Source organism: Mus caroli, unplaced genomic scaffold (assembly GCF_978045245.1).
Source record: "Mus caroli unplaced genomic scaffold, Mus_caroli_1 scaffold_6, whole genome shotgun sequence".
Lineage (NCBI taxonomy): Eukaryota > Metazoa > Chordata > Mammalia > Rodentia > Muridae > Mus > Mus caroli.
In genome coordinates, this window is record NW_028227261.1 from 27,803,676 (window position 1) to 27,826,777 (window position 23,102).

Sequence of the window (23,102 nt, forward strand, 5' to 3'; positions counted from 1 at the left end):
ACAGAGAAACCCTGTCTTGATAAACCAAAAAAGAAAAAAAAAGTGTAAAGAGAGCTGGGCAGTGCTAGCACACGTCTTTAATCCCAGCACTCAGGAGGCTAATCGAGATGGATCTCTGAGTTGGAGGCCAGCCTGGTCTACAAAGTGAGTTCCAGGACAGAAAGGGCTATACAGAGAAACCCTGTCTTGCAAAGCCCCCTCCCCACCCCATCCCACTTCCCCAAAAAGGTTTATTTAAATCTAAGCTGTAATGCCTTATGCAAACCTATAACAAAAATGAATTCCTTAGAATGAGACTGGCCAAGTACATACTTACTAAATACCTCTCACTTCACCGCTCTAACGTATCCATTAATACTGCGACACAAATCAGACCTTGAGAATGCCAAGCAGAGAAAGGAGAGCAAACATGAACTGTTTAGAGTGGGGAAGAAACTCACAAAAAGCATGTAAAATATGTTTTATTGTTCTTCAAAAGGGTTCAGGGTTTGGTTGTAAATCAGGCTGCACACCTTCTGTCAGTCTAACCTCTCTCACAAGTCAAACTGGCTTCAGTTAGCAATACTTCATTAAATCCAAAAGAAAAAGAGTTTAATTTTGAGGGGGGAAAAAACGTCCAGTTCTGAGAACAATTAACATTAGTCTTCTTTAAGACAAAGAACTGCTTTATTCTCCTTCACACACCCTTCTCCCCCGAACCAGGAATGACACTATCTCAGGCAGGCTATACTGGTGGACACCTGCAATGTGCGGACCCCCATGGGAGCTATTGTGCTCGTGAACAAATACACACACACACACACCAAAATTCTAGCATGTCAAGTGGAAAAGGTTTCGGTGGTATTGATCAAAACCCTTGAGGAGTCAACAGTTAACCTAAACTTTTAGGTAAGAAATTTGATCTTGAGCCTTTGTTAATCTATTGTCATGCTCTGAAGTAAGAATTTCTGGATTATATCATCATTTTTCAACTTTAAAATTCTAGAAACAGTGTCAAAAGCATTATTTTTCATCTTCTGGGATGAGGCAGGAAGGTATTTGCATTTAGTTAAAAATCAAAACAATTGCATCAACAGTAAACAGGCAACTCAGAAAGCCACCACCATCTGGATACTATCAATGAGATGTCATCCATCCTACTGGACTGACAATCAAAATCCAGTGGTGGCTGCACTCAAGGCTTGTAGCAGGGTACTGCTGGTTATAAACACTTAGGTGAAGAGGGTACACAGAGGTGCGCCTCCATTTGCTTTGTCTGGTCAACTGCCTTCCGCAAACAAGGAAAAACAGCTTTTCTGTACCAACACACTGAGCAGAGAACCCACACCACTGCCACATGATGCCGTGAGCGTATGCTGCTCCCTGGGCTGCCTACTGTTGCTCTTCCGCCCTGTTACAGCGTGTGGACGCAGACTCACTAGGCAAGGCTAGCTCTGACAGTGATTTTTCTTTTTGAATCTCAGAAGAATCTAGTATTAACAAGGTGATAGGTGGTTACACTGAACTGTACAAATAAAACTGTACAAGAATAATTTGGAAAACTATGGGCATTTCTCAAGACCAAAATACTATGAATGTTCTGTTTGACTATTTCTGAAATCGGTCCTGAAATTTTAAGATACCACTTTTCCATGACATTGTTAGATAGCAGATTCACAATCCACAGTCCTACACTTGAAGAAACATGCTAACTCTCCTGGAAACACCAATGGCCTCCAGTCATCTCTGCAATAAAGTTTCTAGGAGGCCCACTTGTTTCACTGTTGGGAAAAAGGATTCTCTCAGCTAAATTACAGGAGAAAGACTCTGTTTAGGATGTCATTTCGTCACCATTTATAAAACCAAAGGTTCCTGGCTACCTCCCACACCCTAATGGTAGATCAGGGGTACAAGGGGGAAAAAAAACCTAATATAAGCATCCATCATCAATAGACTAGAAACAGCCTGAACCACAGAATATATGCGCCACTGCCTTTGCTTTTATTTTTATTTATTTATTTTTTTGTTTTTGTTTTTTGTTTTTGTTTTTGTTTTTCCTAAAAGTGCCCAGGTGGGCTTAAGGCTGCCAGACACACGCACATCTACAGCAACAAAGGCTGCTTTCTATTCCATCTACGTGGATCAGGAGAAGGGAGGGAGGCAGGAAGAGAGATGAGGAAAATCTACCTCCCCCAGATCCCACCCACCACAAGGAGACCTATGTGCCAAGCATAATGGAAGTGTGTGCTCCCCAACAACTGGCTCCACACTGGTTAATATTCTGCTGGTTTTCCTCAGACATCTATTTTGAAAAAGCTTAAAAAACACAGGAGATTTTGAAATAATTCAATCCTGGCAGAAATCAAAACTAGGAGCAAAATCATCTTTCACTAAATTAATCCCCTTTCCTTTCTTTTTTTCTTTTCTTAAACATTTTATTCGTGTGATAGAGGGATTTCTTTATCGCTTGCCTTCTTCTCAATCATGAGGAGTTGAGGAGTACTGAGTCCATCACTACTCTGATGACACAGGTAAGAATCCAGATTCACATTTCCAGGTACCAAGAGTTCCCTCTAATGCCACGATCCAGCCAGCCTTCCTCTACTTCTACTGAACACAGCAGTGCCCATTGGTATCTCTGAAGCGTAATCGCATCTTAGGTCGGTACTTCTCCAAGTAAAGCAGCTGTTTGGAATTGAATGCTCCTCTTCTTTTTCTGAAAATATAAGAACAGTGGACTATCTATCATGTAGCAAAGAGCTATAGAGCTTACTGAAATGTACTATTTCTAGAATAATGCCTTCTAGTTAGCTCTCCCTAGCTGAAAGCCTACATATTTTCCATACCACATTACTTTAGAAAGCTGAAACATGAACTTTTTTTTTCCTTTTGTTTTTCCAAGATAGTGTTTCTCTGTGTAGCCATAGTTGTTCTGGAGTTTTCGGTGTAAACAGCTCAAACTGAGAACCTGCCTGCCCCTGCCTCTGCCCCCTGCTCCTTCCTCTGTCGCTGCAGTAGAACAGAAATGAGCAGAGTTTTGAACACCAGATCGCTCTCTCCTTTTAGATTAGCAGATTCTTCAGATGAGAATGACAAGTATTACGATGCTTTAAAAAACAAAACGAAAACTAGAACATACAAAGACAAAGCCTCAGGTTTAGGTTCAGGACAGACAGGGATGCTTTACTTTTACTTAAGAAAGGAACAGTATGGCCTATTATTTCAGACCAATGCACAGACTGTCAAGATACTACCAGTATAACTATGTATGAAAACAGGCCACTCAAGAGTACCAAGTGGGGCTTGGTGAGATGGCTCAGAGGGTAAAAGCACTGACTGTTCTTGCCAAAGGTCCGGAGTTCAAATCCCAGCAACCACACGGTGGCTCACAACCACCCCTAATGAGATCTGACGCCCTCTTCTGGTGCATCTGAAGTCAGCTACAGTGTACTTATCTATAATAGTAAATTTTGAGCCGGAGCAAGCAGGGACTGAGCGAGTGGAGTTGACTGAAGCAAGTGGGGCCAGAGAGCAAGCAGAGGTCTTAAAAATTCAATTCCCAACAACCACATGAAGGCTCACAACCATCTGTACACCTACAGTGTACTCACATACATAAAATAAATAAATCTTTAAAGAGAGAGAGAGAGAGAACACCAAGTGATGACTCTGTTTCTCCATACTGCCTGCTGGTCACATGGAAATGCATTGGTGCTATTAAGAAAGCAGCACCGATCACTTGCATTAACCCTTTTTTTTTGATCTTCAAACAGTGTCTTAAGCCCAAAGCAGCCAGAGCTTTCATCTTCCAAATGATTCCTCCCATAACCCCTTCTGCACGCACAGTCCCGCTTCAAGTTTCTGAACATACAGCTTCATACTCACTGTCTTATGAATTGAACAGCATCTTCATACTTCATTCCGCATTCAATCAATGCAAGCGCAACTAGCACAGGAGCCCTGCAGATAGAAGTCATCTGTAAGTGCCCACAGCCTTGAGAATCAGAGACTTTTAGGTTTTAACCAAAAGCTTACACATTACAAACTTGAGTTTGTGTTGGATGTAGTGCATATATGCCTTTAGTCCCAGCATTTGGAAGATAGGCATGCAAATCTCTGAGTTCAAGGCCAGCCTGGACTACACAATGAGTTCTAGATCGGTCAGGACAACAATAGAGAGAACATATCTCACTCTTGGAAGTGGGGGAGGGGGAGGAGGAGGGGGAGAGGGAGGGGGGAGAAGGGGAGAGGGACAGGGAAAGGGGGAGGGAGAGCACATGAGGACAGACAGGAACAAACTTTTCCTCCTCCAACCCGGTATCCTAATGTTTTCTTCTAAAACAAGGTCTCACCATGTAGACCAGGCTGGTGTGACACTCACAACAGTCCTTGCCTCTGCCTCCCAGTACTACTGTACTCAGCTCCTCAATTCTTGTGTTTGTTTGTTTTAAAAGATTTATTTATTTATTCCATGTATGTGGGTATACTGTCGCTGTCTTCAGACACAACAGAAGAGGACATCGGATCATGTGGTTGCTGGAAATTGAACTTGGGACCTTTGGAAGAGCAGTAAATGCTCTTAACCGCTGAGCCATCTCTCCAGCCCCCAGCTTCTCAATTCTTGTTTTTCTGAGACAGGGTTTCTCTGCGGCCCTGGCCGTCCCGGATTTGTAGACCAGGCTGGCCTTGAACTCAGAGACCCACCTGCTTCTACTTCCCAAGTGCTGAGAGGTAAAAGGAGTGCGCCAACCCCACCAAGTCCTACTCTCTAGTCTTAAGCACATTGTTAGAGCACTGCCTCCAACTACACTGAGACAGGCAATAGAAACAAAGCCACCCAGGAAGGCCTCACACCACCATCAGCCTTCAAGAGAACTTAAACATCCAACTTTATGGAGAAACCTTGCCATACTAAAGTGCTAAGCAGAACTAATGACACAGGTCACCACCACCTTGAGGCAACAGCATCTCACAGTTATGTTCTGAGTGCACAGTGCACACCATAAATTGGCATTTAGCCTGCTGTTGATCAAAGTGCAAAAAACTATCAGAAGCAATGCTCAGTGAAAAGTTTTACACAGACAATTTTCATTGTGTACACATTTCTGCTCAAGAGTTTAAAGTAATCTTCTACCTATTAACTAACTTCATTTTGTTTCATTTCAATCCAAACCCAAACATGTACAGATCATTTAATCTCTAAAACAATTTTAATTTTGTTGCCCGCTTAATGACCTAAATCTCTTCTTCTTGACCTTCATTACATTCAGTATGGCATTAGAAGTAGAACCAGACACAACCCAAAGGGCTCTTATTAGAGCTTATTACACTGGCATTTCCTCATTTCCTTTCTGGTGATTTAGTATCATTTAATTACTAAATGCAAATCCTCCCAAGGTGAAAATTTGAGTTGGCTTATTTAGATATCACAGTGAATTCAGAAAAAGTGAATTACCTTCCCAATCCTGCAACACAATGCACTGCAACACAACAGCCCGGCTCTTCACGAAATTTGGTTTTTAACAGGTTTAGCCAATCATCTACTATCTGATTAGGGGGTGGAGCTCCATCATCAAACGGCCAATCCTGAAAAGAAATGACTGCTTACAAACTTCCTAATAAAAATGAGCTGAAAATAGCCAGGGCAGACAGAGTTAGCTGAATACAACCTATTCCATTTTAATCCCCCCACCCCCACCCCACCCCCGCCCCTGCATCAGGGAGATCCATCCACCTGTCTCCAAAGTGATGGAATTAAAGGCATGGGCCACCACCAACCAGGTACTTACTTAAACGTGTGTGTGTGTGTGTGTGTGTGTGTGTGTGTGTGTGTGTGTGTGTGTGTGTGTATGTGTGTGTGTGTTTGAGACAGGGTTTTTCTGTGTATCCCTACCCATTCTGGAACTCACTCTGTAGACCATGCTGGCCTTGAACTCAGAAATCCACCTGCCTCTGCCTCTGCCTCCCAAGTGCTGGGATTATAGGTGTGCACCACCACTGCCCACGTACATCTATTCTCAACAAATTCCTGATCACTGCTGAAAAACTATCCAAGACCAAAATCTGAATCTGTCAAGTAAGTCTTCTCAAATGAAATCTTATGTCACACCCATCTAAAGAAAGACAAATACATATACACAAATATTTTAAAGTGAGTCTAGGGATCTATAACACTAGGTAAGTATTCCACCACTGACCACTGCCCCTCCCCCCAGTCCTACCTTAACCAGCCCTAAATCATAATTATATGGTCAGGGTAGCAACCAGACATAACTCTAAAAGCTGAGAGCAGGAGGATTGCTATTATGCTTTCAGCCCACCCGGTCCCGTATGCCAAATGAGTCTCACTGGTCTCTTCTTCACTAGTGCACTGACGGATTACTCCTCTTGGTGACTGTGGTGTTTGACTAGGAATGGCCCCACAGATTCATGTGTTTGAATTCTTGGCCATAGGGAGTGGCCTTGCTGGAGGAAGTAGGTCACTGTGGAAGCAGGCTTTGGGGGTCTTAGAAGCTCAATACAGACTAGTCCTGCTGCCTGCAGATCAAGATGTAGCACTCTAAGCTCCTTCTCCAGCACCATGCCTGCCTGCATATTGCCATGCTTCTGCAATGTGAATAATAGACTAAACCTCTGAACTTGGAAGCAGGCCCCCAATTAAATGTTGTCCTTTATAAGAGCTGTCATAGTTGAGGGCTGGAAAAATAGCTCAATGGTTCAGAACACTGACTGCTCTTCCAGAGGTCCTGAGTTCAATTCCCAGCAACCTCATGGTGGCTCACAACCAACCTATAACGGGATCCCATGACTTCCTCTGGTGTGTCTGAAGACAGTTAGTGTACTCACATACATAAATAAATAAATAAATGTTTTATTGCTTGGCATTGTAACATTGGGTTTGCATACCTGTTCTAAAAGACTGTCTGTGGGCTGGAGATCCTGTAAGAAGACATGGCGGTGGTGGTTCATGCCTTTAATCCCAGCACTTGGGAGGCAGGAGAATTTCTGAGTTCGAGGCCAGCCTGGTCTACAGAGTGAGTTCCAGGACAGCCAGGGCTACACAGAGAAACCCTGTCTCGAAAAACCAAAAAAAAAAAAAAAAAAAAAAAGACGTGGCGAATGCAGCCCTGGGATTTGACTGTTTGAGGCAGGCAGTCGCATGTTTCTAGGCAGACCTCAAACTCACTCTGTAGCTGAGGGGTGACTGAATTGATTCTCTGTCCTCTACCTCCCAGTGCTGGGGTTTCAGGTGTGTTTGGTCTGGTTTATGCAGTTTCCAGGAATTGAACCCAGGGCATCCTGTATGCTAGGCAAGCTCTCTCCCAACTAAACTATGTCTCCAGGCTATTAATTTGGGGGGGGGGGGTTGGGATGGGGGGTGAGGTGCCCAGAGAGCCAGGATTAAAGGTGTGTACCACCACTGACTGCCTGGCTCACAGTAAAGTGCTCTTAAATACTAAGGCAGCTATTGCTTTAAGTTTTTCTATAACATTTTCTTTTCATTACTGTGTACCTGTGAAGGGAACTCTGTGGAACTTCATGAATCTCCAAAAATTTCATTGTGTTTAGGCATGCTGGAGTCTGAGAACAACATGTTGTTCCTACCCAGCTATTGCCCACTTCGTCTCTGAGGGGGTCTTGAGACAGGCCTCACTGTTGCAGCCTTGGCTGGTCTGGAACTCACTATGTAGACCAAGATGACCTTGAAATCATAGAGTGCCTCCTCAAGGCTGGAATTAAAGGTAGGTGCTGCCATACCCACCCCCCTTTCCCCCTAAGATTTTTTTGAGACAAGGTCTTTTCACTTGGTTCGGCGTGTCAACCTCAGGTGCTCAAGCTGACAGCAAGCACTCCCCAGGCCCCAATTTCCACAGTTTAGAAATAAGTGTGCACTCAACTTTGCCTTTCATTTGTTGAAAACTACACTGCAAGTGTAGACTGGAAGGACACAATGGATAACGCTGCTCATGACTGATCCACAGAACCGTTAGGAGACTACTATTAAACTGCCTACTAACTCGGCCTTTGAGTTCCGAGCTTCACAAACACCAGTGTTTGGAATGTCAGTGATCTCACAGAAACAAGCAAACACAGACACTTGACACTCACTAGAACGTGGATTCCTTCTTTTTCAACTGGAGCTTTATCATATGTAGCATCACAAACTCGAACCAAAGTTGTCACTCCGTACTTCTTAAGTTCCTTTAAAGAAAAACAGTGATCAGGGAACTTGCTTTTGGAATCTGAAACCTGGGTTTTAGAAATGTGCTATGAGAAACTGAAACTAGGGAGTGTCCTTAGACAAGGCTCAAAACTGACCTCACTGCGTGAACACAGCAGACACAGACTCCTTGTAGAAACACTCATCTTTCTAGAGGACAATTCAGTAGCACAGCACAAACACTTTTTAACAGTTCATATACACAATGACCTAAAAACTGTATTCTTAGGGCTTCATATAACAGGTATTAAAGCCAGGACAACTTACACAGCATCTTCACCATAGACATAACAGAATGGTTAAAGGTAGAAATGTTTATTACTGTCCTCAAAAGGCGTGTGGCACACACACAGTGAGTCCTATGATGGCTACAAAAATAACACAAGAGACTGGGGGAAGCATATTAAATATGTGTTATGATCTTACACATGTGTATTTCTGAATATACACATGAGGGGAAAAAAAATCTAGAAGCCTAAGGTATATAACAACAATTGAATGTTTTTAATTTCTGTTATTTTGCTTTTGTTGTCTATTTTCGAGATAGGGCCTCTGTTTAACCACCCTGGCTCTCCTGGAATTTGATTTGTAGACCAGGCTTCCTTGAACTTAGAGATCCACCTGCCTGTCTGACTCCCAGTTGTCGGGCTAACACCTAGGTCTTTTTTTGCCTTTCTGTATCTCTCCCTATCCCCCAGAAAGTATTTCTTTGTGTGGCTCTGGCTACCCTGGAACTAGCTCTGTAGATCAGGCTGGCCCGAAATTCAGAGATGGGCCTCTGCCCCACCAGTGCTGGGATTAAAGGTGTACACCACCACTAGGCAATAATCACCTATTGCTTTTTTTTTTTTTTTTTTTGGTTTTTGAGACAGGGTTTCTCTGTGTATCCCTACCCATCCTGGAACTCACTCTGTAGACCAGGCTGGCCTCGAACTCAGAAATCCGCCTGCCTCTGCCTCCCAAGTGCTGGGATTAAAGGCATGCGCCACCACCACCAGGCAAAAAATTAATTTTAAAAGAGCTAGTACACGAGGCTGGAGAGATGGCTCAGCAGTTAAGAGCACTGACTGCTCTTCCAGAGGTCCTGAGTTCAATTCCCAGCAACCACATGGTGGCTCACCACCTGTAATGGGATCTAATGCCCTCTTCTGGTATGTCTGAAGACAGCTACAGTGTATTTGTATATATTAAATAAATAATATTTTTTTAAAAGGGGGGGGGGGGGCTGGTGCGATGGCTCAGTGGGTAAGAGCACCCAACTGCTCTTCGGAAGATCCAAAGTTCAAATCCCAGCAACCACATGGTGCCTCACAACCATCTGTAATGAGATCTGACGCCCTCTTCTGGAGTGTCTGAAGACAGCTATAGTGTATTTACATATAATGAAAATAAATAAATCTTTAAAAAAAAAAAAAAAAAAAAAAAGAGCTAGTACACAATTGTAGCTAGTTATGCCTTTAAACAGTTAATACAGGCCAGGAATGGTTCTCCAGTGACAAAGGCAGGCAGATCTCTGGAGTTTAAGGCCAGACAGGGCCATATAGTGAGATCCCGTCTAAAACCAATGATTTACATTTGTTCATTTTCATGCCTATGCTTGTGAACAATAGTCAAGTTTCAGTTCTCTCCTTCCACCATATGGGTTTGGGGGCTGAGCTTAGGTCATCAGGTTTGGTGGTAAGGACCTTTACCCACTGATCCATCCATCTCACCAGCTCCCAGCTACAAATTTTAAAAATGAATATTTTTAGTGGCACAGACCTGTCATCTCCCCTACTTAGATGGCTAAACAGAGGACCACAGGACCACCTGAGCTACAGGATTAAATTAAGGCCAAGCTAAGAAATGTAATGAGTACTTCAAAATAAAAAGCAAGCACAGAAGGTCTGGGGACATAGTTGATGGCACTGTGCTTCCTGGCATCCATTTCCAGCGCCACTCAAGTTGAGAAAAGACTTCAAAGTGTATGTGCTGAGGATGTTGGTAGCTCAGTGGTAAAGTCCATGCAAGCCTGCACAGTGTTCTGTCACCAGCACCACAAAAATGGGGGGCGGGGGGCGGGGGGGAAGGACAGAAAACCATTACAATTTTTTATGGTAAAACTATCTGGCTTCAGTTTTGCCACCCATAAAGCATGACTGATGACTGATTCCCCCTACTGCTCTCTCTACTCCATAACACAGCAACAAAATTCACATGTGATGGTATAACCTATAAAAGATGAAAAACTTTACATTTAAATATCCCCTAAAGAGTAAACACTGTCATCATTACCTAAAGGAGGGAAATGAGGCTCCATGTTTTACTACTCCTGACCACTTCCTTTCCCACTTCCGATTCCTGTATTTGTGATAACTACTGTTACTAAGTAGTTTGTAGTTGAAGTATGAGTTTATTTAATTATTACATTTTCATTTAGTGCATATGGGACACTGTATGTTATGACAGTCTGCAGAGGTCAGAGGACAATGTGAGGGAATCAGTTCTCATAGTCCCAAGGGTAGAACTCAAGTTGTCACACATGACAAGTTCCTTAACCCGTCTCGCCCACGCCTTAACATGTGTCCTAGTGTGTATGACAGACTTAAGGTGCTAGTTCCACCAAATACAATGAGCCTTTGGGCAAATGACTCAGCTTTGAAGCTGAGTGGTATGACCTCTAGGAGGGAGGAAGTCATAGGACCTGTGGTCTTATATTTGTACCTCGACCTTAAAACGAACAGTATTCAGTGCTTACTGCAAGGCTGAGTACATACTGTGGTCAAGAAGAGTGGAGTTTATTACTGAAGATGACAAAAAATACTAGTAATAAACACAGAAAGAACACACAAATCTATATATAGTATCCCCAAATTCCATATTCTTTCAAAAATTCTATTTTAACAATTCAACCCAACGTAAGGATAAACATTCATAGTTAAGAAAAATCAATCCCAAAAGTAGACTAGGCTACAATCTTACCTCTGTGAACTTGTTGAGAGTCGCATTGGTGGGGTTGTGAGTTATCAGAAAACGCATGTTCTCATAAGAGATCTCCACAGGGGCTGGACGGTTCATTATGGCAAATAAAAAGTGTGAGCGTGCGTGTGTGAGTGTGGTGGGAAAAAATGGGGGGAGGAGGAAATCAATAAATCTTGAAATGTTTTGCAGCAGAAAACATTAAAAAGACCACTAAAATGCCTATTATTGATCACTATTTTCTCTATTCAACTTGCTTGTTCCTTAGGAAGTTTCTCTCTTCAGCACAGGCAGAAGTATTAAGAATCCACTTGAATCCAAATTCAACTTGAGCCTCAATGTCTGCAGATGGATACCTTCAGCTTCCAAAAAAAATCCAACTACACACAAACTTTAAGCAGCCTTTACACTACATTTAGGCACTAGTGAGACAAGTTAAAAGTGTAGGTTCTTCTCCACTTTTGTTTACTTGATGCTTAATTTACTGGAGTCATTAAAAGAATACACTTGCAATTAAAAAAAAAAAAAAAAAAAAAAGCCTACTACTTCTGAGGCCAGTCTCGGTGTCCAGAGTCGTCAAGGCAATGTTAATTATGGCACGTATAACCCCAAGCTCACTTGTCAGCGGAAAGGCTGTGCTGAGCCTGGCAGAAGTCTGCCCTCACGCTCAGAATCGCCATAAATGTGCAACGTATATTCCAACGAAAAACCTGGGGAAAAAACACAGGTAAAATAAAGTGAGTAACAGAAGGGAATAGACATGAAGCCTTCAGAAAGAATAGATTCTCTAAGAGACCAAAGCAGCTAAGATGTAACAAATAAGCATCCAGATAGGGGCATGGAGTACACAACAAGATCTTATTATAACACCAGCCAGTCTTAGATCACTTCTAACTCATTCTTCATTGTCTTGAGAGCTTAAAAATTCATTCAAATCATACATTAAAGGTACTTGAAGAAAATTTCCTTCTATGGACTCTTTTTTAACTCTCCAGCTCACAAAACTACTGTATTTTTCTGCTTTTGGTGACTTGCTCTTTCACATGTATTCTGTTTAAAATAGGGTATCCATTTGTAAATAAGCTAAGGATAATCAACAAATTTTTACTTCAAAAATTTGATTTTATAAAAATATTATGAACTGCCTCCCCAATTATGATATTAATCTATTAAGCACAGTCAAATCTTTTATTTTAGGACTAGAGATACAGTTCAGTTGGTAGAGTGCTTGCCTACATTACAAGCCTAGTTTGGTCAGCAGCATCTCATAAATTGGGTGCATGGCACATACCCAGTAATCCTAGCACCTGAATGGTAGAAGCAGAAAGATCAGAATTCAAGGTCATTCTTTGCTAAGTTTAGAACAAGCCTGGTCTACATGCACACACATGCAAGCACACACTGGAGCATGCACACACAGACACACAAGAGCTGGTATAGTAAAAGGATTTGCCTCAAGTCACACGTGAATTAACTGGGCCACGTGGTTGTTTTTACTGTATCCCCACTGTCTGTGGATTCAGCTCACATATACACTCATGCTCTCACTTCTGGTCCAGGTTTCCTTTTTGCAACTTTTCACATCACTACCTCAAGAGTACAAAATCAGCCAGGCATGGCTGTGATCTCAGCACCCATGATGCTGAGACAGGGAAATGGCAATTCTTAGGCCAACTTTGTCTACACAGCTATATAGTGAGATAGGTAACTCTATCAAAAATAATTTAAGTTTTGTTCCTCCAAAAAAAAACTTGGACTGGGCTGGAGAGATGGCTCAGTGGTTAAAAGCACTGACTGCTCTTCCAGAGGTCCTGAGTTCAATTCCCAGCAACCACATGGTGGCTCACAACCATCTGTAATGGGATCCAATGCCCTCTTCTGGAGTGTCTGAAGACAGCTACAGTGTACTCACATACAATAAATAAATCTTAAAAAAAAAAAAAAAAAGTTGGACTCAATGGCATACACCTTTAGTCTCAGCTCTTGAGAAGCAGATGGAGTTCTGTATGTTTGAGGCCACCTTAGTCTACACAGGGAGTTCTAGGTCAGCCAGAGCTACATAGTAAGTAAGCCCCTGTCTAATAAACATAATCCATAATTTTAGGACTAGAAAGATGACTTCGTGGTTGAGAAGGTAATCAGCTCTTGCAAAAGACTTTAAATTTACAACACCCACACTGAGCAGCTCACAACTCCCTACGCCTTCAGTTCCAGAGATCCAAAACTTCTGGCTTCCAAGGATGCCAGCACACAAGTACACAGAGTTAAAAGTAGTAATAAAATAAACCTTTTAAAATATAATTGTTTCTTTCCTTTGAATATTAATTGTTCTATGTGTGGGTATTTTTGCCTGAATTATGTCTTTACATCATGTACCTAAAGTGATAGGTGAGTTACTTTGTGGGTACTGGGGATGGAATCTGGGCACTCTGGAAGAGCAGTGAGTGCACTTAACCAGCACTGACTGAGACATCTCTCCAGAACTAATTAACAATTCTGGAGGCTACAGAAATGGCTCAGTATTAAGAGTACTTGTTGCTTTTGCAAAAGACCTGGGTTTCACCGGGCAGTGGCGGCGCATGCTTTTAGTTCCAGCACTTGGGAGGCAGAGGCAGGTGGATTTCTGAGTTTGAGGCCAGCCTGGTCTACAGAGTGAGTTCCAGGACGATACAGAGAAACCCTGTCTCAAAAAACCTAGAATCAACAACAACAAACAAGAACAAAAAAGGCCTGGGTTTGGTTCCCAGCATCCTCATTGCAGTTAACTGTCTGTCTGTAGCTCCAGTTCCAACAATCCAACGACCTTTTCTTGACCTCTCAGGCTTCTTCTGCATGCATGTGGGGCACACCCCATCAAAAAAAGCTGGGTGGCACTGGCAGCAGCAGTGTAGTCTTTTGATCCCTGCATTCAGAAAGCAGAGAGGCAGGCAAATCTCTTGAGTTTGAGGCCAGTCTGATCCACAAAGTGAGTTACAGGACAACCAGGGAGAAAAAAAGCAAACAAGTAGGAGCTATCCGAAGGTCAGTGATTCCACAGCATTCTCTCCAAGTATTACTGTAACAACACTAGTCAGAGACGTTGCAGCTTCTATGATATCAGTTTAGGCCTGGTGCTTTCAAACAATTTAATGTTTCATTACAAACTGGCTCAGTCAGATGGTGTCTATATAACCCAAGTGCCTCCGGAAACAGGAAAATGGTCTAAAATTTGTCTCTTGCCTCTTCTATAAGTCACCAATAACTAAACACTTATTTGAAGTTTCAAGACTAAAAATATAGTCCATGCTTGCCTAATATGCATAAAACCCTGGGATTGATGCCCCAACACTGTAAAAATTAAAATAATAATTTAAAAGGTTTGGAACACTGGCACAGACCTATAAATCCCAGCTCTTGGGAAACAAAAGCAGAAGAATCCAAGTTCCAGGCCAAGCCAGGGTTACATTATTAGACCTTGTCTCAAAAACCGTATTAAATTTGTAACAATAAAAACATTTGTGCTGGATGTACTTCAGTAATAGAGGGCTTGCCCAGCAGGCACAGGCCTCAGGTTCCGTTCCCAGTACTGAAAGAAAAATAAAAATAAAGGCTCTATGTAAGCAGATAGAAAAGATTATGAAAGATATATATTGGTGTAAGTCATTTGGGGAAGAAAGTGAAATACAGAACCTGGGCCTACAAACTTTCAAACATCTTCTAGTCTCAATTTTTATTCCTTACAAATATTCTTATTTTATAAATGGTGTGCTCGATATAACCATGAACACAAAAACCAAAACATTTCTAAAGTATTGCCCAGCTCTGGAGGTGCCTTCAGAACCAGCACATAGGAGGCAGAGGCAACCAGATCTCAAAGTTCAAGGCCAGCCTGCTCTACCATGCAAATTCCTGGCCAGTCAGGGGTGGGGAGGGGCTGCATCAATAATGGTGCACACCTTTAACCCCAGCACTTGGGAGGCAAAGGCAGGTGGATCTCTTCAGTTGGAGGGCAGCCTGGTCTACAGAGAGAGTTCCGGAACAGCCAGGGCTATACATTGAAACTGAGGGTGAAGGTGGGGTGTATAATCACAAGTTCATGGTCATCCTTGGATACATAGAAACTTGAAACCACCCTAGGCTACATACAGATCTCTGTAAGTCCAGCCAGGTCTATATAGCAAGTTCCAGGACAAACAGGGCTAGAGGCCCTGTCCAAATTATGACTACTCTTGTAATTCTCAATTGTAACTGCAACCTCAAACACAGGTACCTGGGGTTACACATGACATTTTACAACAGTCCTGGTACATTCAAAGAGCTTTAGAGCTAAGAGAAATGCAAAGATACACTATTCTATCCTAACCTTTAAAAACTAAAAGATCTTGTTCAAGTAGATAAAACTGTTTTTAAGCCAACACTGTTAACTAAATAAATCACTGACAAGAGCCTAGATCTCCTGACTCCTTGGTTACTTTTTCCCCGCGATTTTGGATGCACCCACATATTCTTCAAGTTCCATTCTCTCCATGCAAGTCTAACTTTTCAAGTAACTGCAACTGATGACTTCTCTGAGGAAAGGAGCATTTAAAAGCTACTCAGAACAATGGCTTGCATGCAGAGCACAGGAAAACACAAGGAAACCCTAACCCACATTTGGATCTTCTGGTTCAAGCTTATCACAGCTACTGTGTATCAGATGAGTAGAGGCACTAGAAGGATCGCATTGTAGTGGCAGCCAGACTTAAAAGCTTTCAGTCCTAGCGTTACACTTTTTACCTATTCGCCAGTATTTGTCTGTGGAACAAACAAAACATGCTTTATGCCTTCTTATTCCTCCCGGTTCACTCTGGAAGAACCATTTCCAGGGATAATGATAACTTTTTATTAGATTTTCAATTCTTAATACTGAAGAGTTCCAACAACAGAATTTCTGCCAAAAGAAACAGTATGTTTGGGCTGGTGAGATGGCTCAGCGGGTAAGAGCACTGACTGCTCTTCCGAAGGTCATGAGTTCAAATCCCAGCAACCATATGATGGCTCACAACCATCCAAGATCTGACCCCCTTTTCTGGAGTGTCTGAAGTCAGCTACAGTGTACTTACATATAATAAATACATCTTAAAAAAAAACAAAACAGTATGCTCTATCAAAATTAACAGACATGATAAAAGCAAGTTTTTGTCCCACCTCTTCTCCCAAGAGTCCAGCTACATACACATTGATAGTACAAGTTTTGCACCTGTCACTTCAGCTGAACTAATGTTAACTACAGTTGACACTTAATGCAAAGGAAACCTGTTTTTTTGTTTGTTTGTTTGTTTTTTGGTTTTTTGAGACAGGGTTTCTCTGTGTAGCCCTGGCTGCCCTGGAACTCACTTTGTAGACCAGGCTGGCCTCGAACTCAGAGATCCGCCTGCCTCTGCCTCCCGAGTGCTGGGATTAAAGGCGTGCGCCACCACTGTCCAGCGAAACCTGTTTTAAAAACAAATCATAATCTCCACCATAACCTACCACAGCTAGAATGCTCAAAAGTTGCAGAATCCTGTATTTACATACACACTGCTCTTATGTCCCATACAGGGGAAATTTTTTTTCTAAACTGTCTAGCATCAATTCTACTCCACTTACTTTAAAAAAGAAAAATCATTATTGACCTGGGAAAGTAGCTCAGTGGGAGAACACGTTCTTGGCAAACCCAAAATCCCGCACTTGATTTTTAAAAGTGGAGTCCTATTTGGCAGCTTGGGAGGTGGAGGCATAAGGCCTCAAAACCTCAAGGCATCCTCACCTAGAGAGGGAGTTCAAGACCCTATGTCAAAAAACTTACCAGCAACAAGATACATTATACTTGACAAATAACAACATAGTATTAAGCACAAAATAGCCTACCTTTTTTTTTTTTTTTTTTTTGGTTTTTCAAGACAGGGTTTCTCTGTATAGCCCTGGCTGTCCTGGAACTCACTTTGTAGACCAGGCTGGCCTCGAACTCAGAAATCCGCCTGTCTCTGCCTCCCAAGTGCTGGGATTAAAGGCGTGCGCCACCACCGCCCGGCCTAGCCTACCTTTTATAGAGCCTAATTTTACAAAGGTTACATTTTGGGGGGGGGGGGGGGAGGGGTGTAAAGAAATGGCTCCGTGGACTCAGTTCCCAGCACGTCAGGTGGTCAGAACACCAAGAGCACCACCCTTACTCACATACACCTCCACAGACAAGTCCATACATTAAAAAAAGTATGGTAAATACATTTCTGTTTCTTTGTAATATTTTAATTTCAGCAAAAGTATTTTCACAGAAGAATTGAAAAGCATGACAGAAAGCCCTCCAATCTAAGATAGCAGGGATGGAGTGCAGGGGGAAAAGATGTAGGAGATTAGAAGACTAGGCAAGCAAGCAGAGTCCTAACTAGCTGACAGTGTACTGCCAGTCAATGGCATACGAACTATGTAAAACTCTGAGGGCAGGGGGCTGGAGAGATGGCACGGTGGATAAAGGGAGACATATTGCTTTTCCAGACCTATACTCAATTCCCAACACCCACACAGCAGTTCACAACTATCTATAACTCCAGTTCCAAGGAATCTAGCACACATACCCACAAAACACCAATAAGTTAATTATTAAAAACAAAACAAAAACAACAACAAAACAAAAAACCACTCTGGGGGTTTAGAACAGCTGAAATCCTGGTATCAGTATTTTACCATTTGTATCTACCTAAATGAGAATATACAGCCAATATGTATAATATGGTCCAGTACCCATCCTTTCTTTAATCAGGGTATATTCTTCTTTGTTGTTTTGTCCTGACTGTCCTGAACTCACTCTGTAGGCCAGGCTGGCCTCAAAAAACGCAAGAGATTTTCTTGCCTCTGCCTCCTGAGTACTGGGATTAAAGACATTTTGTGCACCTCCTGGATACAGGGTATATTCTTAAAATGGAGAACTAGGCAAAGCTTAAAAAAATAGATCTGCCGGGCGTGGCAGAGGCAGACGGATTTCTGAGGCCAGCCTGGTCTACGGAGTGAGTTCCTGGACAGCCAGGGCTACAGAGAAACCCTGTCTCGAAAAACAAACAGAAAAAAAAATAGATCTATAATAAGCAGGTAAAGATAGATGAAAGACACTACTGAGCAAACAAACTTTAAAGATGGATGGCAGAATAAATGGTGTGATTTAAAAAATGTATTTGTGGGTACTTCCAAACCCAAGGGCTATCTGAAAGGTTACAAAGATAAGGGTAAGGTTTCCCGGAAGTAGAGAAGAGGGGAGGGGAGGCTGAAGGACAGAAGCATTAATTTGCTATTCTTTTTTTTTTTAAAAGATTTATTTATTTATTATATGTAAGTACACTGTAGATGTCTTCAGACACTCCAGAAGAGGGCGCCAGATCTTGTTACAGATGGTTGTGAGCCACCATGTGGTTGCTGGGATTTGAACTCTGGGCCTTCGGAAGAGCAGTCGGGTGTTCTTACCCACTGAGCCATCTCGCCAGCCCCCTAATTTGCTATTCTTAACACACACCTTTCAAGTGGTTTTAGCTACTCCATGTATCATAAAAAATTCTAAGATGATCAAGAACCTCTAATGGCTTAAAATTTAGGTTCCAAACAATATTATTAGTAATGGCCTCCAGAGGGCTAGTCCCTCTGCCTTGAGCAAGCCAGTTAATACAGTACCAGGAAGACAGTTTTCATATTTGTTAAATACTCAGCAAACTTCAGGACTTCGTGCCACAGCAACTACAGTCCCGTTTAAATGTGAATACAGCTATTCAGCGGCAAGAGAGATCAGTCCTATTTAATTTGATCCAATCTTACTTACATCAATCCATTCCCATCAAGCGTTCCACCTTTTAACTCTAAATTAAGTCATATAAGCCCTAATGTGATGACCTATACCAGTATTCACCAAATTAAAGCAGCACATTAGAATACAAATGCACAATAAAAGAATTCTAGACAGAAGAAAATAGATCCTAAACCGCAAAGCCTAAAACAAGTGTATTTACTGTTATTTTACTCATCAGAAATTCTATGGGAAGCCATGTGAGTCTGATTAGCCTCTATGCTCAAGCAACATAAAGCCAAAATGTACACGCACAGTATACACAGCCAAAACCTTGTAATATATCCCCCAAAACAAATCCATTTTACAGGAACAAAAACATCTGCATTTCCCATTGAAATAAATCCAACTGATTTGGAAATTTACCCAAACGTGCTAAAATTTCTTTGTATATGTCTTGTTAAGAACATATTAATTTAAATATCTACTGGATATATGTCACATACCTCTTAAGGCAAAGCAATTTTAAAAATTACTACTGGGGGAGGGGGTGAAAAAATTACTAGGATGAATTTTATATTTTAGTGGGCAAAACAGAGATAAATATAATGCCACTCCTTTGAGAAAAATGCAAAGTAAAACAATCTGCAGTTCCAGAAGAAGCCAGGATTCCAATTTTTTTTAAAAAGCCCATCAGCAAGAACTTGCTAGAAAAGTGACATTTTAACCATGTCCAGAAGGTGTGAACCAAATAGATATTCAGAGAACATTTTAGACAAATAGATAGGCTGTGATTACAATTATAAAGTAAGGACATACTCTGGGCGTTCCAGGAAAAACAGGAGGGCCAACGCTACTGGAATAGAGGGCAAAGACATTCAGAGTCAGAAGTGAGAACTTTTTAGGCTCCATGAGGTTTTTCGATTTCATTCAGAGAACAACGACCCTCAAATGAAGCCAATTAAGGGTTTTATTCGTGAATGGCAATTTATGGGGTTTTTTTTTGGGGGGGTGGTTTTTCAAGACAGGGTTTTTTCTCTGTGTAGCCCTGGCTGTCCTGGAACTCACTCTGTAGACCAGGCTGGCCTTGAACTCAGAAATCCGCCTGCCTCTGCCTCCCAAGTGCTGGGATTAAAGGTGTGCACCACCACTGCCTGGCAACAATTTATGTTTTAAAGAGATCACTCCAGCTGCTTTATAAAGATAGACTGGAAAAAAATGATATGGGTGGAAGCAAAAAGATGGGGCAGGGGCCTGTTGCTATAATCGAGGAGATAACACCACTGAGACCAAGACAGTAACAATCCAGAGGATGAGAAAAAGTCAGTTTTCAGATACACTCTAAAGTAGAACCCAGAAGGCTGTGTCCACAGACTGGATATTGAAGGTGAAAGCCAAGACCCTAAGTGACCATGACATTCATCGGCACCTGCTCAGACTATAGAGGAAAATCATTCTGAGCATCAACAGCTCCTGAAGCACTGCACTCTGTCTGAGCTTCTGAGAATGCTCTGAAGGCATGCAATCTGAAGAGAACTTGTATTTACCAACTAAACACTTCTCATTTAGTTAACTAGTCTCAAACTGAAATTGTTCACTTTCTTGACTTACCCTAACTCTGCTGACTACTGCTGAGACAACTGCTCTCTCCAGCCTGGTTATTTACCTCGCTTTATCCTTTAATGCTACATTTATCAAACAAAAACTGGTGCACTGACTTGTTGAAATTTAGAAGTTATATTAATTTTCCTCCTTCCATCAACTTTGATCCTAGACAGTAAATAAAGTATCCCGTGTATTTTATACTAGGAACCACAGTATCTGTAATAGATGACCAGCAGCAGGACAGCTTCTCTAACTGGCTAGAGAACACAACTCTCACGAGTTTCAGAGCTGCTCCTTGGTTATTCTCACTCCTGCACTTCCTCCTTTAAGAAGGGAACTTGAGAATGAAGTTCCAGTACAGAAATCAATAATCCTTTCTATAAAAAGCGATGACCTTGATGGTAGGAAATGGCTTAACATTTCAGAATCAGCAAAGACACATGGCCTGCCACTCAAAAAGGAAAGGAAAGCAATTAGCCAACAAGCACACCTGCTTCTGAGACACAGCTGCTAACTCTGTCCAGTAGGCCCTGTTTCCACCCAAATCAAAGGGAATGGTTTTCAAATGCCTTTTTAGTAATCTCTCTCTACAAATAGCTTTAAGACAAGTACTGAAGTATTTTCAACTCATATTTGAAAACATATTAATTATACCGGTTAATAACATGAAAAGACCTGTTGTAATCCTAACACTGGGTGCTGATCTAACTGTTTAATCTTTAAAAAGTAAAACAGATGGGGTGGGCAGTAGTGGCACACAGGGAAGCAGAGGCAGGCAGATCTCTGAATTTGAGGGCAGCCCGGTCTATAAAGTGAGTTCCCAGATGCAAAAGCTACACAGAGAAACCAGGCTCAACCAAAAAAATAAACCATGTTAAATTGATTCTACTCATCCATACTGTCATTTCATTTGTACTTTAACATTTAGAGACTAGTTAATAGCACTTGAAGATACCCAAGCATCTTTTATTATAAAGTTAAGCTTAGGGGCTGGAGAGATGGCTCAGCAAGTAAGAGCACTGTCTGCTCTTCCAGAGGTCCTGAGTTCAATTCTCAGCAACCACATGGCAGCTCACAACCATCTGTAATGGGATAGGATGCCCTCTTCTGGTGTTGTCTTTAGACAGCTACAGTGTGCTCACATAAAGTAAATAAATAAATCTTTTAAAAAATAAAAAAAATAGGGGCTGGTGAGATGGCTCAGTGGGTAAGAGCACCCGACTGCTCTTCCGAAGGTCTGGAGTTCAAATCCCAGCAACCACATGGTGGTTCACAACCATCCGTAACGAGATCTGACCCCCTCTTTCTGGTGTGCCTGAAGATAGCTACAGTGTACTTACATATAATCAATAAATAAATTTTTAAAAAAATAAATAAAAAATAAAAAAATAAAGCTGGGGCTGGCGAGATGGCTCAGTGGGTAAGAGCACTCACTGACTGCTCTCCCAAAGGTCCTGAGTTCAAATCCCAGCAACCACACGGTGGCTCAAACCACTCATAATGAGATTTGACGCCCTCTTTTGACACATCTGACGACAGCTACAGTGTACTTATGTATAATAATGAATAAATCATTGGGGAAAAAAAAATTTAAAAAATAAAGTTAAGGCCAGGTGGTGATGGTGCACACCTTTAATCCCAGCACTTGGGAGGCAGAGGCAGGTGGATTTCTGAGTTCAAGGCCAGCCTGGTCTACAGAGGGACCCTGTCTCGAAAAACTAAAATAAATAAATAAAATAAAAATAAAGTTAAGCTTGTTCTTTTTCTAAACTGTGGGAACCTTCTTATGCAGTAAAAACTACCTCCAATTTGTGCTTTGCCTAAAAATTAAGTCAAATGTTTTTCTTGATTTTTCTTTTTTTAAATCTCACCAGACTAAGTAGTTTTCCTGGAAAACAATTTAAATCTTAAATCATTTTAATTCACTTTTCAACTTCACCACACATTAATTCAAAACCCGCTTAATGAATTGATTATTTATTAAGGGATACACTTGAGGACTTGGGGTTATTGTTCTGTGGTAGAGTGTTTGTAGTAAAGTGTGCTCAAGGCCTTAGGTTCAATCCCCAGAACCAAAAATCTAAACCAAACCAAACAATCCACCAAACTTCAACTTTAATAGTTTCAATAAAGCAAATTCAGAAGCAAAACCCCAAAGGCCACCTGGCTTCTGCCTGTCAACACCATTCTGAAATGCTCCCTATCCTGCATCGGGACAGCTGAAATGACTGTAGCAGCTGCAAGTTCCCTGAGGTTGCAAAACAGACATTGGAAAAGGTTATTTGAATCACCTTTCAAAATAACCCACAGCCCAGGAGCAGCATGCAAAGCAACACCCGAAGGCCCGTTTTAGCATCTAGATAATACAGTGCTTTCAAACTTCCAGGCTATGCATAGGTCAACTTAACACTTTCCTTTCTCAGTTTGTCAAGTACATTGACAAAACTACAATTTGTCCAATATCCACCCGGGGGGGGGGGTCTCTTCTCTTTGATTAGGATAACAAATAAGACATTCCAAAACCCATCTTGTCAGCAAAAGTCCCCATAAAACATTCTGCTGTTAGAACATTTT

At 41.7% G+C, this 23,102-nt stretch overlaps 1 protein-coding gene across 3 annotated transcripts in view; it reads right to left on the reverse strand.

Moving 5' to 3' along the window:
- Positions 1-445: 445 nt before the first annotated feature.
- Positions 446-23,102, reverse strand: part of Ptp4a2 (protein tyrosine phosphatase 4A2) — a 29,967-nt gene continuing 7,310 nt past the window's right edge. For 2 of the 3 annotated variants that reach the window (XM_021160379.3, XM_085838920.1), the window contains exons 2-6: positions 11,162-11,868; positions 8,089-8,181; positions 5,435-5,565; positions 3,865-3,939; positions 446-2,695 (exon numbers count right to left, since the gene is read on the reverse strand). In XM_021160379.3, the coding sequence (XP_021016038.1) occupies positions 2,587-2,695; positions 3,865-3,939; positions 5,435-5,565; positions 8,089-8,181; positions 11,162-11,257 (504 nt within the window). In that variant the 5' untranslated portion in view covers positions 11,258-11,868 and the 3' untranslated portion in view covers positions 446-2,586. Of the gene's footprint in view, positions 2,696-3,864; positions 3,940-5,434; positions 5,566-8,088; positions 8,182-11,161; positions 11,869-23,102 lie in introns of those variants that run through there. The other variant, XR_015047305.1, reaches the window with a different exon arrangement.